The sequence below is a fragment of the Staurois parvus genome, unplaced genomic scaffold (genome assembly GCF_062004578.1).
Source record: "Staurois parvus isolate SC_StPar_1 unplaced genomic scaffold, SC_StPar_1.0 ptg000918l, whole genome shotgun sequence".
Classification (NCBI taxonomy): Eukaryota; Metazoa; Chordata; class Amphibia; order Anura; family Ranidae; genus Staurois; species Staurois parvus.
Genome location: NW_028318714.1, coordinates 484,146 through 504,922, shown reverse-complemented (window position 1 = coordinate 504,922; position 20,777 = coordinate 484,146). Strand labels below are relative to the sequence as shown.

General features: G+C 43.0%; 1 protein-coding gene across 1 annotated transcript in view; it reads left to right on the top strand.

Annotated features, from left to right (window-relative positions):
- Positions 1–13,285: 13,285 nt before the first annotated feature.
- Positions 13,286–20,777, top strand: part of LOC149442055 (myosin-4-like) — a 56,096-nt gene continuing 48,604 nt past the window's right edge. The window contains exons 1-4 of the mRNA XM_089656576.1: positions 13,286–13,526; positions 14,843–14,986; positions 16,174–16,330; positions 17,917–17,944. Of these exons, the coding sequence (XP_089512702.1) occupies positions 13,323–13,526; positions 14,843–14,986; positions 16,174–16,330; positions 17,917–17,944 (533 nt within the window). The 5' untranslated portion in view covers positions 13,286–13,322. The remainder of the gene's footprint in view (positions 13,527–14,842; positions 14,987–16,173; positions 16,331–17,916; positions 17,945–20,777) is intronic.

The window sequence follows — 20,777 nt, the reverse complement described above, 5'->3', positions numbered from 1 at the left end:
TATCACAGATGGGGGACGAAGAAATCCTACATTTTATAAATGACACAAACAAAAAGAAATGAAGAGGATTTAGTTTGCGATTTTTTCATAATTCACATGTTATGATCAGGGGCGGACTGACAACTCATGGGGCCCCCGGGAAATAGGGGATCATGGGGCCCCCGGGCAATAGGGGATCATGGGGCCCCTGTGTCCTTGCCCAAACTCAAAAAAGCCTATGAAAAAGGTACCAGGGGCATCTCATGGGCCCCCTACTGACCCCGGGCCCTCGGGCAGTGCCCAAGTTTCCAAATGGTCAGTCCGCCCCTGATGATGATTCAGAACTACAGAGGAATGTTAGTACAGCAGATAGATGCCAAGTAAACTGAAGCCAATAATAAAAGGTCAAAAAAAATTTAATTCAGCCTGATCTCTCATCAGAGTCCCCACCAGGGCCCCCCTTACTTCAGAGTCCCCGTCAGAGTCCTCCCTTACATAGAAGTCCCCACCACAGCGCCCTTCATGTCAGAGACCCCACCAGAGCCACCTTACATCAGATTCCGTATCGGGAACCCTTTATATCAGAATCCCAATTAGTGTCCCCCCTTAAATTAGATACCCACCCAGAGCCTCCATACATCAGAATCCCCATTAGAGTCCCCCCTTACAATAGAGTTCCCACCAGAGCCCCCTTCACATCAGAGTCTGTATCAGAGAACCCCTTACATCAGAATCCCAATTAGTTTCACCCCTTAAATTAGATACCCACCAAGAGCCCCCATACATCAGAATCCCCATTAGAGTCCCCCCTTACAATAGAGTTCCCACCAGAGCCCCCTTTACATCAGAGTCCGTATCAGAGAACCACTTACATCAGAATCCCAAATAGTGTCTCCCCTTAAATTAGATACCCACTCAGAGCCCCCTTACATTAGAGTTCCCACCAGAGCCCCCTTTACATAAGAGTCCCCCTTACATAGAAATCCCCACCAAAACCTTCCTTAGATCAGAGTTCCTATCAGAAACCCACTCACATCAGAATCCCCATTAGTGGCCCCCCTTTCATTAGTGTCCCACCCAGAGCCCCCCTTGCATAGGAGTCCCCACCAGATGCCCCCCTTACATAGGAGTCACCACCAGATCCCTCTTACATTAAAATCCCTATCAGAGTCCCCCCTTACACCAGAATCACCATTAGTGTCTCCCCTTACTTTAGAGTTCCCACCAGAGCCCCCCTCACATGAGAGTCCTCTCTTACATCAGAGTCCCCACCAGAGCCCCCTTGCACCACATTCCCAACCAGAGTCCCCTTACATCAAAGCCCCCATTAGAGCCCCCCTTACATTGGAGTCCCCACCAGAGCTCCCCTTATAGCAGAGTTCCCATCAGAGCCCCTGCTTACATCAGAGTTCCTATCAGAGTCCCATTGCAGACCCCCTTATATCAGACTCCACACTGGAGTCCCCCCTTACATCAGGGTCCTTATCAGAGTCCCACTTTACCCTACTTACTTTCAGCTTGGCTCTAGCAGCAGGGAGGTGAGGTGATTGTAGCAGCATATGTGGAGCTCCTCTGATCTGCAGAAAGACGTGTGTGCAAGCACAGTGGGCCCTCATTGTGGATACACGGCTGACCCCAGGGCCAGATAGCACCTTGAAATGGGCCGCGTTTGGCCCACCATAGTTTGGAAGTCCCTGCTATATTGGGGGTTTTCTGCCTTCTTCTGGATGAACTATGGGATTAGGATTCTGTATATGGAGACGTTTTATGTATTTTTTTCTATTGGTTGGACTAGATGGACTTGTGTCTTCTTTTTTTAACCTGACAAAACTGTAACTATGTTATCATTTATGAGCGTAACATTACAATAGACAAAGAATACAAGTATGAGAATGAACTAAGACTGGATCAGCTGGGCATAGTAACCAATCAGCTTCTATTATTCTGATTTAAAGCCTAAAGTGTTACTGAACCCCCAACAGTACAATCAGTCTGTAGATGCAGTAAAGCATGCTTGTTATACTCACTGTGGAACCTAAGGGGTTAATCCTCTGCACTGTGTAAAAAGGCTAATTGATCCTGTCTTCTCTGATCCTCCCCTTCTTCTACTGTCCCCAATCCATCTACTGATAGAACAGAGCCTTGGCGGCAAGCTGCACATGCTCAGTTTGGTGTGTATTGCTCGAGAGGTTTTATATTTGCTTGGGAGTGTGTATGTGATTAGCACAAGGCCAATCAGTACTGTCCAGACAGAGGTCAGGGGTTCTGCATCCTCCTAGAGCAGAAATAAAACTCCTCCTACAAGCTTTAACCAGTGCTCAGCTGGACACTGATAGAAGTCACAAGTCTGCTATATACTCTGATGAGAAAAGGTATTTAGCAGTTTATATTTACTAAAATAATTACTTTTCCATGTTCTGTGTACTGTAGGAGACCAGATATAGTGAATGCAGAGTCCGGGGAGACCAGATATAGTGAATGCAGGGTCCGGGGAGAGCAGATATAGTGAATGCAGGGTCCGGGGAGACCAGATATAGTGAATGCAGGGTCCTGGGAGAGCAGATAATATAGTGAATGCAGGGTCCGGGGAGACCAGATATAGTGAATGCAGGGTCTGGGGAGACCAGATATAGTGAATGCAGAGTCCAGATATAGTGAATGCAGGGTCCGGGGAGAGCAGATATAGAGAATGCAGGGTCCGGGGAGACAAGATATAGTGAATGCAGGGTCCTGGGAGACCAGATATAGTGAATGCAGGTTCCTGGGAGACCGGATATAGTGAATGCAGGGTCCGGGGAGACCAGATATAGTGAATGCAGGGTCCGGGGAGACAAGATATAGTGAATGCAGGGACCGGGGAGAGCGGATATAGTGAATGCAGGGTCCGGGGAGAGCAGGTATAGTGAATGCAGGGTCCGGGGAGAGCGGATATAGTGAATGCAGGGTCCAGGGAGACCAGATATAGTGAATGCAGGGACCGGGGAGAGCGGATATAATGAATGCAGGGTCCGAGGAGATCGTATATAGTGAATGCAGGGTCCGGGGAGACCAGATATAATGAATGCAGGGTCCAGGGTTTAGTAACACATTAATCTTAAGGGAATGCAGCAGGAAAAGAGAAGGACAAAGGGAAAGAAGGAACAGCCCTAACTGCTTTTCACTGTTATAGTACAAAACCCACAATATATACTTCTGGGTGCTCAGGGGCAGGGGCGGACTGGCAACTCATGGGGCCCCCGGGCAATAGGGGATCATGGGGCCCCTGTGTCCTTGCCCAAACTCAAAAAAGCCTATGAAAAAGGTACCAGGGGCATCTCATGGGGCCCCCTACTGACCCCGGGCCCTTGGGCAGTGCCCGAGTTTCCAAATGGTCAGTTCGCCCCTGCTCAGGGGTACTCCAAGTTCCAGAGAACCAGTCAGCAATGGCAGCCATATATCTCTTTTAGAAAGCGCAGTAATTGAATTAATACACTAGATGGTGCTCAAACACAAGGAATAATCGCACTGTCTACTACAAGCACCCATAAGTCCCCTCCTACTTGATTGTGTGCATTTTCAGACAATTTTGGGGGTATTAAACATTTTTATGTGGCATTTTCAGGCTTGAGTGCTTTTATTTTAGCCAATGGAAAGCTATTTATTAGGAGAAGAAGAAGGCAAGAAATCTCATGAGAATTGTGCCGCATTTATAAAGCATTTTTCAGGGGATTCCATTGAAGTCTATTTAGGGTTGCCACCTCATCCCTTTAATCCTGAACACATATTGATCACACAGGTTCTGAAGCTAATTTATTGCAGATAAGGCACTAAGGCTGGCCATACATTATACAACTTTCTGTCTAATTTCTGCCCAATTTCCTTTAGGTTTACCTTCAACTGTGTAGTGCAAGAACCTGCGTAATAGGATACAATTGAAAGTGTTGTTTAGGTTTTACCTCATATTATATGGTTTTTGGTAAATCTAAAGTAAAATTCTCAACAAATTTGTATAATGTATGGCCAACCTAAAGCTGACCATACACATATAGATTTTCTTTTCAAGAATATTCCTTTGATTTTCTAATCGTTAGTGGGGCCAAAGCGATGTTTGTTTTCCACTGTAGTGACGGGAAAATTTGAAGGGGCAGGAGGGAAAACTTATGTTGCTCAAACGAATGTTTGGCCAGTATATGTGGTTATCGTTCAGAAATTACATTCATTTTAAACTCAAATGTTGAAAGCAAAAGACAATTTTCATAGACTCACTAAATGTTCTAAGAATTTTCGTACAACTTTTCGTATGAATATTCTTGTCTGAAAATCTACACGTGTATGGCCAGCTTAAGTGATTTAATTACCACCTTAATCTGCCACAGAACCTGTGTAAAGCCTATTAGGGTCAAAAACATGCGACTCCGCCCCAAAGAAACTCATGTACTTTTCTGAGTGACAAGCTTCAAGCGTCGCTCAGGTGCGAATGGACAATATTGAATATAATAGGAATCTTGATGTTGAGTGTTGAAGCACTTCGGGAAACGAAGTCAGATCTCTGAGGTGTGAATGGGGTCTAACACCCCAGTTACATCGGGTGCGGCTTGGAATGCCTTTTGCATGACATGCGACTTGCAATTGCAGCTGGACTTTTTATGTTTTTATTGTATTTCTTATTTTAATTTTATAGTTTAATTACCTGTATTTTATGATTCTGAGTTCTCGCTATTAACACATATTTTAGGTATATTTTTTACACTTAGCGAACAGATATAATAAAACGCTTCCAATGGTATATTTAACAGATCAATAGGGAACAAATAAGAGATCGGTGTTGGGTTTACATCCACTTTAAGGGGGCACTCTGATTGAAAGGAAGTCCACATCCCGGTAATAAATGTTCTGGTGGTCATGTATGGAGGTCCCCGGCCAGCACTTATAAATTACATTAATCAGGCCCAAAGTCTGGAAGGCTTCACAGAATTATCCTCTAGTAAATGTTCTGCAAGCTGCCACATGCCAGGCCCAGTGTGATGAGAGGCCATGCATGCTTACATGCCGGCCGAGCTGCCTCACCCCCCCCCCCCCATGGCTGGCAGAAGCCCGTAGGGAAGGGGGTGAGAGCCAACCACCTGCTCAGTGCTCAGTCCGGATCAGCCGAGGCTTAGTTACCCCGAGCCATCCTAATGAAACGATCCTGCTATGTCCACTGAAAGGCATGAATCTTTATGAGGGGAGTGCCATGGAGGATCACGGGGAGAAAACGATAAGTAACAACAGCTTTACCCTTTACAGCATTCATTTATTGAGTGATATTGTGATTTACAAGACACTACATTAGTGGTGAATCTAACGGCCAGGCACACATGCTGGGATTTTTAATCTTGGCTCCTAAATGCATAGCCCCTCTTCCTCTCCAACCTTGGATGAGTCTGAACCAGAAAAGATCCAGCAGGAGCCTCCTGTATTCCCTGTACCCTGTATTGGCATTCAGGAGGGCACATAGTCTGTGAGGGTAACAGGCACTGTACTGCATTCTATCTGTGCCAACAAATTCTATTTTTTGCTTAAATTAAGTGATTCCGGGACCTTTATTATAATATAAAATCCTGATTTCTAGCTGGAATGGTGTCCTACTTATAAATATGGACCTGTCACCTACAGTAAATGGACGCTTTACATGTCTGGGGTCATGGTGGCACAAGAAAAAATGTGACTCAGCTCTGGACTCTGAAGACTTGAAAGGCCTCATAATTATACACATTCTTTTATACTGACCTTAATAACTGTAAGATATCAAATTACATTTCTTTTTATTCTTAATTCAGCATTTCTCTCAGAAAATGTCCACCAGTACTGATTACCAACAGTAATAATCATCAATGTTAACCACCAATACTAATCAGTATAGTAAACCATCAATAATATCAACAATACTAATGAACATTACCAAACATCAATAATATCATCAATACTAACCAATATTACCAAATATCAATAATATCATCAGTGCTAAACACCAATAATTCCACCAATATTAATCAATATTACTAAACAACAATAATATCACCAATACTAATCAATATTACCAAATATCAATAATATCATCAATACTAATCATCAGTGCTAAACACCAATAATTCCACCAATATTAACCAATATTACTAAACAACAATAATATCACCAATACTAATCAATATTACCAAATATCAATAATATCAACAGTACTAATCAACATTACCAAACACCAATAATATTACTAATAATAATCAACATTACCAAACATAATATCATCAATACTAATCAACATTGCCAAACATCAATAATATCACCAATACTAATCAATATTACCAAACATCAATAATATCACCAATACTAATCAACATTACCAAACATCAATAATATCATCAATACTAACCAATATTACAAAATATCAATAATATCATCAATACTAATCATCAGTGCTAAACACCAATAATATTACCAATACTAATCAACATTACCAAACACCAATAATTCCACCAATATAAATCAATATTACTAAACAGCAATAATATCACCAATACTAATCAATATTACCAAACACCAATAATTCCACCAATATTATTCAATATTACTAAACAGCAATAATATCACCAATACTAATCAATATTACTAAACAGCAATAATATCACCAATACTAATCAATATTACTAAACATCAATAATATCACCAATACTAATCAATATTACTAAACATCAATAATATCACCAATACTAATCAATATTACTAAACATCAATAATATCACCAATACTAATCAATATTACTAAACATCAATAATATCACCAATACTAATCAACATTACCAAACAAACACCAATAATTCCACTAATTTTAATCAATGTTACCAAACATCAATAATATCACCAATACTAATCAATATTACAAAATATCAATAATATCTCAACACAATATTGAACCCTACGGCAGGAGCTGACTGACCATTTGAGCACTTGGGCACTCCCCGAGGGCCCGGGGTCAGTAGGGGGCCCCATAAAAGGCCCCTGGTACCTTTTTATAGGCTTTTTTGGGTGTGTTTTGAGTTTGGGCAATCACACAGGGGCCCCATGATCTCCTATTGCCCGGGGGCCCCATGAGTTGTCAGTCCGCCCCTGCCCTACGGACTAAGACTGGGATGCCATTACAGTTCATGTGTGGAAAGGCAGGCCGACCAATACTTTTGGCAATATAGTGTACATCTGGTGCCCAAAGTCCTCCCTCTCCTGGCAGTGCAGGTGCATTACAGCCCCCATAGACATCTAAGGGGCTCATTTACCGTTGTCTCCCAGCTAGGGACTCTCTTAAATAAATGAAATTAAAATATATTTCACTTTACATAGTTGTGGGATCTAGTCTGGGGCTGACCTAGAAGAAAACAGATAAGATCTTAGGGGTCTATTCATAAAACATTTGCCAAATGAAGGCATTTGCCCAGCTATCACAAATTGTGACTGTATTTTTCTTAAAGCGGTATTAAACCCAAAAGCAAACATTTATTATATTGCAGCTTAGCAATTCCTAGATGTGATGGCTGCATTCGTTTCTATTTGTAGGCTTTATTTCTTCTATTTATGTCTGGTGATCCAGCCAGTAAGTCTGTTGTTTTTCAAAAGAGCAAGCTCTCTTGCAGTTACTGGGATCAGACAAACCATTTGACACTGACAGGGGTGCTTGCATTGATCGTTATCATTTATTTATGTAAAACCTGTATCCCAAAAAGGAAAAAAAAATGTTGCTGTACCTGTATAAAAAGTATTAGCTGAAGCTTGGCTTCAATTTGTTAGTGTATTTAAATCTGCTAGTACTTTGACACCCACCCCCCTCAGACTGACAATGCTGCTGTCCAAATCTGCCCTCCTGTGCTCCTTCATCCAGAGTGCTCTACATATAATACAGGAGGTATGTTGCTGGCTGGATCACCAGGTAAAAACAGAGGGGGGAAAAGCCTAAACAAAAAAATAATGCAGCTAATCATCTAATGATTAATAAGCTGCAAATATATTACTTTTTTGGTTTTGGGTTTAATACAGCTTTAATATGTTGATTTGCTATTATTTCCTGCTCCATCTAGTGGCCATAATGTTGTGTTTTTCATGAAATAGATAAATCAGGAAAATACCAATGTATGGCCACTAGTTGGAGCTGATCACAGGAAATCACTGTGTTTTACCAAATTACTGTCTGAATTCGCAATATCTGGGCAAACGCTTGTGGCATTTGTCCAGCAAATTTATTTTAAATAGACTCCCTAATATTAAAGTGGTTGTAAATCTCAGAGATAAAATACAAACAAAGCACATCCCTCTATAGTGTGCATTTGTCTCAATTAAGAGCAGAAAAATGGTGACAGGGGAGGGACCTCCAGCAGATTGACAACCTCAGCTCTGTTCCCTCCAATCAGCTCTCAGAACTATCCTCACTGAGCTCTGCAGTGTGTAATGTCTCTTCTCTGAACTCTCAGACAAGCTCTATAAATTCTGCACTTTGAGCTAATGTAGAAATGACACGAATACAGATAAAAAGGTACAACTTATGTAGGAGGATTTGTTTCATCTCTGTGTATCACCTGAGACCAGTCACTTCACTGGATATATGGAAGGGTTTACAACCACTTTAACCTCTTCCAGTCCGCCTATTGCACATAGATGGCAAACAGGAAGCTTTGCTAATGCAGGCTAACGTACCTGTACATTAGTCCGCATCCATGGCTCCTGTGTGGCTCACAGAGCGCGCACCCTGGAGCCCAGCGATTGGTGTGACATCCGGACACAGCGGATCACATTACCGCTGTGCCCCGGCGATCACATGATGTTTTACCATGTGACTGCTGTGACCAATCACAACACTCACATAGTATACAACTGAAAGTGAAAGTAAAGATCGCTTCTCTCTGCCCTCAGTGTGAGAAGCGATCTTGCAGTTTGTGAGTGTACAGCTACCTGTCAGGCTACATGTACACTCACAGACTGCTGTTCCAGCCACTCCAGTGTCCCTGATCACTGCCCCAGTATGTACAGTATTGCCCCATACCAGCGTCCTGATCACCACCATACCCCATACCAGCGTCCTGATCACCGCCATACCCCATACCAGCGTCCTGATCACCGCCATACCCCATACCAGCGTCCTGATCACCGCCATACCCCATACCAGCGCCCTGATGACCGCCATGACCCATACCAGCGTCCTGATCACCGCCATACCCCATACCAGCGTCCTGATCACCGCCATGCCCCATACCAGCATCCTGATCACCACCATACGCCATACCAGAACCCTGATCACCACCATACCCCATACCAGCACCCTGATCACCACCATACCCCATACCAGCATCCGGATCACCACCATACCCCATACCAGCATCCTGATCACCACCATACCCCATACCAGCACCCTGATCACCACCATACCCCATACCAGCATCCTGATCACCACCATACCCCATACCAGCACCCTGATCACCACCATACCCCATACCAGCATCCTGATCACCACCATACCCCATACCAGCGTCCTGATCACCACCATACCTCATACCAGCGTTCTGATCACTGCAATACCCCATACTAGCATCCTGATCACCCCATACCCCATACCAGCGTCCTTATCACCACCACACATCATACCAGTCTCCTGATCACCGCCATACCCCATACCAGCGTCCTGATCACTGCACACCCCATACCAGCATCCTGATTAGCACCATACCCCATACCAGCATCCTGATCAGCACCATACCTCATACCAGCACCCTGATCACCACCACACCTCATACCAGTCTCCTGATCACCACCATACCCCATACCAGCGTCCTGATCACCACCATACCCCATAACAGCATCCTGATCACCGCCATACCCCATACCAGCGTCCTGATCACCGCCATACCCCATACCAGCGTCCTGATCACCGCCATACTACCATACCAGCGTCCTGATCACCACCATACCCCATACCAGCGTCCTGATCACCACCATACCCCATACCAGCGTCCTGATCACCACCATACCCCATACCAGCATCCTGATCACCGCCATACGCCATACCAGAACCCTGATCACCACCATACCCCATACCAGCACCCTGATCACCACCATTCCCCCTACCAGCATCCGGATCACCACCATACCCCATACCAGCATCCTGATCACCACCATACCCCATACTAGCGTCCTGATCACCACCATACCTCATACCAGCATCCTGATTAGCACCATACCCCATACCAGCATCCTGATCAGCACCATACCTCATACCAGCACCCTGATCACCACCATACCCCATACCAGTGTCCTGATCACCACCACACCTCACACCAGTCTCCTGATCACCGCCATACCCCATACCAGCGTTCTGATCACTGCAACACCCCATACTAGCATCCTGATCACCGCCATACCCTATACCAACGTCCTGATCACTGCACACCCTATACCAGCATCCTGATCACTGCCATACCACATACCAGCGTTCTGATCTCTGCAATACCCCATACCAGCATCCTGACACCCCATACCCCATCCCAGCGTCCTGATCACTGCCATACCCCATACCAGCGTCCTGATCACTGCCATACCACATACTAGTATCCTGATCACCGCCATACCCTAAACCAACGTCCTGATCACCCCCATACCAGCGTCCTGATCATTGCCATACCCCATACTAGCATCCTGATCACCCCATACCCCATACTAGCATCCTGATCACCACCATACCCCATACCAGTGTCCTCATCACCGCCATACCCCATACCAGCGTCCTGATCACTGCCATACCCAATACCAATGTCCTGATCACTGCCATACCCCATACCAGCGTCCTGATCACCGTCATACCCCATACCAGTGTCCTGATCACTGCCATACCACATACTAGTATCCTGATCACTGCCATATCCCATATCAATGTCCTGATCACTTCCATACCCCATACCAGCGTCCTGATCACCACCATACCCCATACCAGCGTCCTGATCACCGCCATACCCCATGCCAGCAAAAACTAAGTAAAAAAAATTTTTTTTTCAAAATGTTAGGTACATTTTTATTTATATAGCAAACAGTAAAAAAACTCAGTGGCTATCAAATACCAACAAAAGAAAGCTCTATCTGTCTCACAAAAAGGATACAAATTTCATATGGGTACAGTCTTGCATGATTGAGTAATTGTCACTCAAAGTGTGATAGTGCTGAAAGCTGAAAATTGACCTGGACTGGAAGGGGGTGAAGGTGTCTGGACTTGTGTGGTTAGGCAATGGAAAGGCTGAGGGGCACCATTGTTGGGTTGTGGTTAGGGCATCAGTTGCCCCTAATCCATTGCTGTTTACAGAAGCTCGCTTCACCTATCTTGGACCTGTTCTTGTGCCAAAGAGCTACCCCTCATTAGCTGCGTTGGGGTTTTGTTTTTTTTTACAGAAAGTGACCCAAATTTAACCTAATTAGCTTAATGAGCAAAAGTAAACATTTCCTTTTTGGCAAAATGTTGCAATATAATCAGTTTTTCGGGGTAAGCACTAAGCAGTAAGCACTGACTGCTCATTTATTATTGGTAAAGTCACAATTCATCATAAGACCGATGTACTATGGAACAAAAAATGTTTAGTTAGTGTTTCGATGGTCCTCTGGTAGTGTCTCAGCTACTTCCCTGGCCCCTGTCCCAAAACCAGAGAGGATTAATGAGAACATTTTTGTGTAAGACTTCTGTGCCCGGGGTTGGCACTGTGTGTGCCAGTTGTACTAATACTGAGATTAGCACCATTCTGAGCATCTTAGTAGCAAGAAGGCAGATGGCGCCAGAAAGGTAACGTGAGAGATTTGTGTACAGATTTTCATGCAGGATTCGGAATATTCCCTGGCGGAGAGAGACGCTGTAATAAAGAAAGTTAACTGGAAATGTATGGAAATTCCACCACAATTGTTTTGTGATTGGTCTATTTTAGTTCAGTTATAGGTTTTCTTTTGTTTCTACCTATAGTTGAACATAAATCTATATTCCTATAATGCAGAAAAATACAATCATAAACAGACTTACTATAAATACAAAGGTTTGAGAACACCTGACCATCATATGGCCAAAGTAAATGGACCTTCCTCCAAAATGATGGAGTTCAGGGAACTGTTAATATTACACCATACAAAGACATTGTAGACAGTTGTGGTCTTATTACTTTGTGGTTATAGTTTTGGGAAGTCCCCTTTCCGTTCAAGCATGACTGTGTTCACGTTTACAAAGCCAGCTCCATACAGACATTTTTTGACTAGTTTGGTGTGAAGGGACTTGAGTGGACTTCATAGAGCCCTGAACTCAACCCTACTGAGCACTAGAAATTAATTGAAATGCTGATTGTGATCCAGGTCTTCTCATCCAGCTTTAGTACTTGACTTCACAAATGGGCATACACTCCAACAGATACCCTCCAAAATCTTGTGGAAAGCCTTTCCAAAAAAGTGGACACTATTATACCAACAAAAAGGGAACAGTCTCATATTAATGTCCATGGTTTCAAAATGAGATGTCCAACAAGCTCATATAGTTGTGTTGATCAGGTGTCCATTTCCTGTGTGTGCAGAGGGACCTAACATCACACCTACCTAAATGGCCAAACATATGTGTCCTCCCCTCTAGTGTCTCCAGTGAAGGGCACTGTTAATACGACAGCCTACAAAAACATTTTGAACAATTGTGCTCAGCTAACATTGTAGTGACAATTTGGAGAAGGTAACTTTTGGTTCAAGCATGACTATACCCCTGTGCATAAAGCCAGCTCCATAAAGACATGGTTTGACCAGTTTGGTGTGGAGGAACTTATGTAGCCTAAACAGAGCCCTGACCTCAACCCTACTGAATTGGAATCCCAATTGTGAGCCAGGTCATCTCAACCAACATCAATACCTGATCTTACAAGCTCCCCAGACAACCTCTAACATATTGAGGAAAGCCTTCGTAGAAAAGTGTAGGCTAATATAGCCACAAATAGGAGAAACTCCATATTAATGGCCATAGTTTTGAAATGAGATGCCCAACAAGCTCACATTGGGCATCAACTTTTGTCCATTGTGACACTAACTCCACTAGAATCTTATTAGCATTACTCAAATAAAAGTTTCTTTGAAGTGAAACAATGTTTCATACAGAGTCTGTCTTCCTCTAACTGCCATGTTAATGGACACAAAAACCCATTTTTGGTCCCGTGTATGGCCACCCTTCTTCTTCAGCAAGTGATGTGCAGAGCTGAACCAGAGCAAGACATTCCCATTATCCACTGTTCTGTTCTTACCGCCTAAACTTAGTAAAGTAAATCTTTCTGATCTTGCAGGTACATTGCAGCCATGTGCGCAGACCGTGATATGTCGGCATTTGGGGAGGCCGCGCAGTATTTGCGTAAGTCTGAGAAGGAGCGACTTGAGGCCCAGAATCAGCCCTTCGATGCCAAGACCTTTGTGTATGTGGCAGACAATAAAGACCTTTATGTGAAGGGGGTCGTACAGAACAAAGACGGGAAAGGCGTCTCTGTGCAAGTCGAAAATGGAAGTGTAAGTCATGAGCTCCATTTATTTTCCTGAATGGCTGTCTTGGGGTACATAATTCTACATTTACTATTGCAATGAAATATGAAATATTATCATTCTCTGTTTTCCATGATTATTGAAATTAAAATCGTCAGAGATTAATTAAATTCTCAGGATTAAAATGGTCAGGAATTAAATTATTATCTCTTGAAAAATGTTTTATGTCACACTTTCAGCCTGGCTGTACCATTACCCTTTATCCCAAGCCGATTCACACATTTTTCAATACATATGAAATATTCTAAACTATAACTCCACCCAACTGATCATTTCCAGGAGTGGATGAAATTTTGTGCCCTAATGAATTCATGGACATTCTAAATCCCCCTATGCTTCTTGTTGTGAGATTTGCTACTGGAAGTTGACCAACGCTTTCCTCTCGGCTGCTATAACATTCGTTGTCTTTCTGAAACTGAAGCTGGCCAAATACAGTGAAATTTCTGTTTGAACATTCAAAAAAAATTATTCAAACCTTCTTTCTTGCTATTTTTGAGTCAACTAATTTAATTTTAAAGCCCTTAAAATTTGGTCCAGACCTTCAATGTGAAAAGAATTCCAGTCTTATCAAACAGGTTGATTACAAAATATATACATTTTTTCCCGAACGAAAAATACATTTAGAGTTGGAATTTCATTCGTCCAAGAAAGGTTTTTCAAATTTCTCATTCACATTTTCTCACCACTACAGTCGAAAAATGAGTGTAGCTTTGATCCCACTAACCATTAGAAAATCAAAAGATAGAAAAAAATTTTAAAAAGCCCACCTGCAATAAGTGGAAATTTTCAAAAACAAAAAATTTGAACAAAATTCTACTGATTCATGGACAGGTTAAATTTGCAGTTGTGTTTTCCTGCTCAAAGTGTCTTGAAACCATATGTAAAGAAATTTTGGGGTTGTCGCTGAATGCCATGTCCTGCTTGACTCCAAAACATGGTGAGCAGGGAAAGTGCCCTGAGTCCACCTATGAAGTTGGTAATGTGGGCACTCTTCATATTTTTACCTCATTGATTCTACTCAGTCTTGAATTCTCATTTGGTGAACTTACTCACACTTTGTCTTTAGTTCACTTTGCATTTCAAAAATACAATTGGAAAGTGAAATTCAAGTCTACGTATGAAATAACCATTCACAATTCAGAAATAATTAGTTGACTTAAAGCCCCAACCTACAGTAAATGTAGATTTGAAGATATCAGTGTTCCTTGATTACCCAGACTGGGCACTTTTACATATCTACAGCTTTACTGACCACATTAGAACCATCTGTTTTTAATTTTTAGGTTGTCACTGTGAAAGAAGATGACGTGTATCCAAGGAATCCACCGAAGTTCGATAAGATTGAAGACATGGCTCTCCTCACTCATCTGAATGAGCCGTCTGTCCTCTTCAACCTGAAGGAACGATATGCGGCCTGGATGATCTATGTAAGTCATTACTCCTTTGAGGACATAACTAGATCACACTACAGTCACTTCCAGTGACCCAACAATCCACCAAATGGGCTCTAATTATCTCTGGCAACTGCCGGCTCTATACAGTTGTACTTTTACCATCATTTTCTCTGCCATGTTCTGTCCTAGATAATCCAGGTGAAAAACCAGACAACAAACATGGCAGATAATGGCCCTGATTCATCCACTGTCAATCCAATTAATGTACCTTAAAATGTGCTTTAGGTATGCTAAGGTGGCCCCTTGGTCAATACAGTTGAAGGTATTTTAGCATGCCTTATTCATGTAGTACTAAAGCCTTGTTTTTTTCTAAACAAACAAATCAGTATTAAATTCATTATCATAAAACCAGGTATTAGATTTGATTCCATTCCGTCCCCTATATAGGGGAGATAAGGACATACACATTCTGCATTCATGTAGTGGGATTATTTATGTATTTTTCCAAATGTATTGTTCGAAGCTCCCACCTCATTGCATTTAAGGCTACTAGTGGGAAGAAACATTCACTGAGCTTTGCGGAAGAACTTCCATTGCTGTTGGTTGTGGCATCACAACTAGAATAATTTTGAGTTTAATTACCACTTGTAGGGTCCTCCAAATGGAAAATAAAAGTCAGAACTTTGTATTTACCGAGTGTTGGACATGAACGCAGCATAGGAAGGTGTTGAAAGCCTATGACCTTGGAGCTGTGCAGCCAACAGAGATGAAATCATAGACAATCCAAGATCCTGCACAGCAAGATCCTGCAAGTCATTATGTCCTCTTCCTTCTATCACAATCATCCTTAGAAACCACAGAATTGACACATTGGGGGAGATTTACTAAAACTGGAGCCTGCAAAATCTGGTGCAGCGTTGCATAAAAAACAACCAATAATTGAACAAGCTACATTTAGAAGCTGATTGGCTACCATGCACAGTTGCACTAAATTTAGCACTCTCATATTTTAGTAAATCAACCCAACTGCATCATTTTCACTTCCACTTTGTTCTTTACTACCACTGTTTTGCTGTCCAATTGGTGGAAGAGGGGCAAGTTTCCTGATTTATGATAGGGATCTAGATGGGGAATATTTTTGGTGTATAAATTATTTAACTCAAATTTGTTCTAATAATTTAATGTCTATGTTGACCAACTCGTATTTGATGCTGTTTCAGACATATTCTGGTCTATTCTGTGCCACTGTGAATCCCTACAAGTGGCTGCCTGTGTATAACCCCGAAGTGGTTAATGCCTACCGGGGCAAGAAGCGCATGGAGGCTCCACCCCACATCTTCTCCATCTCCGACAATGCCTATCAGTTTATGTTGACTGGTGAGACTATTAATTGTCATTCATCTGCTGAATAAAAGTCAGTTCCTTGGGCATTGCATGAAATGTCCCTTTCAAAAAATGGTGGGGATGGGAGGGATATTTGTAGAGACATCACCAAGTGCTTGACCTGCTGAACTGTCTCTGCAGAGATAGAAGACAATCCCCTCCACCAGTTCTTTGTAGAACAAACATATTCCACAGCACTGTACAGAGAACATAGTTTTCTCCTTCCTTTGTCCATGCTGAGGTCGCCTCTTGCTAAAATAAGTAATGTTTGGGTATTGTGTAACAGAGTGTTAGGTATGTAGTTTTCACTTTTCATCAATTGTTGCCCCATCCTGTCCATAGTTCCTTAAATGGAATACTTTTGCAGGGGAAGTTCTTCCTTCTTGTTCTATCTAGAGCAGGGGTGTCAAACTGGCGGCCCTCCAGCTGTTGCGAAACTACAAGTCCCATAATGCCTCTGCCGGAGTCATGCTTGTAACTATCAATCTTGCAATGCCTCATGGGACTTGTAGTTTGGCAACAGCTGGAGGGCCACCAGTTCGACACCCATGATCTAGAGAGTGATGGCATCATTGTGTCCTCTGCTATGGACTCCATCTTGGGAGAGCCTATGTCTAATTGGACACCTTTGAGACAGAGGGGTTATATATATAGCTCCTGCTGTGTTTTTCTGGTGTGTATACAGTGTTGGAAGGGTCAGAGACCCGTATGTGAGGGAAAATACAGTAAGTGTAGCACTGGGGACAGGTTCTTGACAAGGAGGGACAAATTAGGGACTCTTGGAGGCACAATGGCGTCTGTGAAAAGTACACTTACCAGTTTTCCACTTAACTAATCTAGCACATTTCTGCTCATAGCTCTACTAGGACAACATCTCTCTGGAGAAGACCACCTCCAAGAAGCCCCATCGGTTCATGTTTAGGGAAGCACACCTCAAACAATCATGGTTAGCCCTGACCACTAGTGGATATCCTCCATGTCATTTCCCTGTGGCATGGAGTCTCACTGAGGTCGGAGTGAAGGATCACTGTGGTGTTTCCCAGCTGCTGGTTGGGAAAATGAGAGAGGAATGAACACTTGCTATAGTGACCCAGGCCCATGTTCTCTGTGACTTCAAGGTGCTTAGTAAGTCTCATTGAGGTCAGATTGAAGGATCATTGGGGGGTTTCCCAGCTGCTGATTAGAAAAATGAGAGAGGAATGAACACTTGCTATAGAGACCCAGACCCATATTGTAGTTTACTAAGCCCATCAATGTGGGAGAGGTGTGGATATTTTAAATAAAATGATTAGATTGAAAAAAAAAAGAAAATATTAGATTGTATTTATGTAAATGTAATATGACTTCAGAATTCCTAAAACTATGGTGGATGAGATGATTTTTCTACACAAAGAACCAAAACTTTTAGCAAGAAGAAGCTTCTAAGTGTGGCTGGGTTTGTGAAGGCGCCACTGCCTGAGTAGGCGATACAAACACAATACAGCAGAACGTTCACAAAATCTGTAACACAAAGAGATCATCATAATATAAATGTTACTATACCAGAGGTGGTAACTGAGCTCTTCTCTGCTTCTTTCCAGATAGAGAAAATCAGTCTATTCTGATCACGTAAGTACATGATTTATTTCTCTTTTCTTATAATTTATATTTCAAATTCCCATTTTATCAGATTATAGCAGTCAAAACAAAGATAAATGATGGCCAATTAGCTGCTGTGGGTCCCTGTATGTTACACATTTCTCTGTACTGTAGAAAAAAATTTGAGTCCACAGACAGTAACTATTTCCATTTATTGTGGATAGGCTGTTCAGTGCTTTACAGGTTTCAGCTCCTTAACTTCCACAGGGCTGCATGGGGTCTGGGTCCTTATCTGAGGGTCCAAGCTTGGATGGGTTGGTAGAAGAAACCAGGCTCTGCTATGGAAATTAAAGTACCTCTTTCACTTGGCAAAAAAACTCTAAATACTAGGTTAACATATGGGCAGCAAATCCCCACTTCCAGGGGCGGACTGACAACTCATGGGGCCCCCGGGCAATAGAGGATCATGGGGCCCCTGTGTCCTTGCCCAAAGTCAAAAAAGCCTATGAAAACGGTACCAGGGGCATCTCATGGGGACCCCTACTGACCCCGGGCCCTTGGGCAGTGCTTGAGTTTCCAAATGGTCAGTCCGCCCCTGCCCACTTCACTCTCTTTAAGAGCTATACCTTCCAGCAATCAGCATTTTCAGGTACCAAAAGAGCTTTATTGAAATAGTTTTGTACAAAAGTAGCTCCATATAACGAAATCTTGAAATGTAACAAATTATTATTATTATACAGGATTTATATAGCGCCGCCAGTTTGCGCAGCACTTTACAATATGAAGGGAGACAGTAAAATTCCAATACATTTCAGTACAGAAGGAATAGGAGGGCCCTGCTCATGGAGCTTACAATCTAAAGATATGACAAATGAAACAGGTTCATATAATATATGGTAGCAATAGGGCCCGTTCAGGGACCTATGTGGCTGTAATAACAATGAGTCAAACCGGAAGGGATCACAATCCACATGGTGATAACATGGTAGTGACCTTAGAGCAGGGGTGGGCAAACTTTTTGACTTGAGGGCCGCAATGGGTTCATATATTGGACCCGGGGGCCGGACCAAGACCAATTCATCCCCCATAGTAATTCATCCCCCATATAGTAATTAATCCCCCATATAGTAATTCATCCCCCATATAGTAATTCATCCCCCATAATAATTCATCCCCCATATAGTAATTAATCCCCCATAGTAATTCATCCCCCATATAGTAATTCATCCCCCATATAGTAATTCATCCCCCATAGTAATTCATCCCCCATATAGTAATTCATTCCCCATATTAATTCATCCCCCATATTAAGTCCCCAAGTCCCCCCTGTGTCAATTTACTTACCTTTGCTCCGCGCGTTCCTCTCGCCGTGTTCCTGCGCCGTTCCGGTCTTCAGGGAGGACTGTGAGAGGAGCCTAGCTCCCCTCACGTTCGTCACGCTGCCCCGCCTACACACATCCTGACAGCCATCCTGACAGTATCACGCTCCGTGGGCCGGATTAAAAGGTCCGCCGGGCCGTAGTTTGCCCATTGCTGCCTTAGAGCATGGGTGTTAAACTGGCGGCAATCCAGCTGTTGCCAAACTACAAGTCCCATCATGCCTCTGCCTTTGGGAGTCATGCTTGGAACTGTCAATCTTGCAATGCCTCATGGGACTTGTAGTTTGGCAACAGCTGGAGGGCTGCCAGTTTGACACCCGTGCCTTAGAGCAGCCTTTCTCAACCAGGGTGCCTTGGCACCCTGGGGTGCCTTGAGGTTTTTTCAGGGGTGCCTTGGCAAAATGTCTAAAAATTTCCAAAAACTTGTATGCAAGCCAGCAGGTGGAACAAGCCTGCCTTTTAGGTACACAAAGCCACATGTTTTCATTGTGCACCATTACCACCTTCTAGCCGCCGGCGTCCTGATAACCAGTGATATCATCAATTGATAAGGAGGATGTTGGTTGCCTGCACAACTGAGAGAGAGGAGAAACACTGGAATACTAGTCAGTACCAGTGTGCAAAAGTGTATTTTCTTTGTAAGAATAAATCACCTCCAGTGTTGGGTGTCCTACATGTGTGGATGTTGCTGCGTTATATAAAGCTATTAGAAGAGTTTTTCACATGTTAGAACGGGGTGCCCTTTTAAAATTATGTACAGTCTTGAATCACCCCATTTTAGAATGGGGTGCCACAAGACTGTCCATAATTTTAAAGGGCGCCTTGACTGAAAAAAGGTTGAGAAACACTGCCTTAGAGTATACCATTACATCTCAAGAGAAAGATCATGCAAGCTGGTCCCCACCCCCATACCATAGTAGAGGCAATAAAAGGCGAGACTTGGAAGTTTTTCCAGATGTGGAAAAATAAATGTAAAAATGGAGTAATCCAGCAAGAGATATTGAAATATTATAAAATATTATCTAGTCTCAGTATGAGGATTAAATTCCTAGGAAGGGTTATTGGCTCCTGGAATGTAGAATATGGGAGCGCTATTATAAATCCTGACATATAATGGCACAGAAAAAGTAAAAGAAAGAACAGGAAAGGAAAAGGGGAAAAGAGAGAACAGAGAGAAGGGGGGGGGGGGGGTTGCCATGGGGTGCTAGCTGTCATTCTTCTGCCCCAAGGAGGGGCAGGGATGGGGGAGAGAAATTTCAAGAGGAAGAGGGAACTCGAGTGTGCAGGGATCAAAGATGACGTAATCGTGTTGTAAATTGGGATACCGGTTGGTAATCCAACCAGGGTTGCCAGATAGAGAGACATTTGTCATGTTTGTCTTCCAGTATTGCCATCAGGTTTTTGTTATCTAGAAAGCCTTGAACTCTGGACCTGACCTCCTCAAATTGAATACCCGGTGTCATGGCTGCTGTTAGAAACCACGG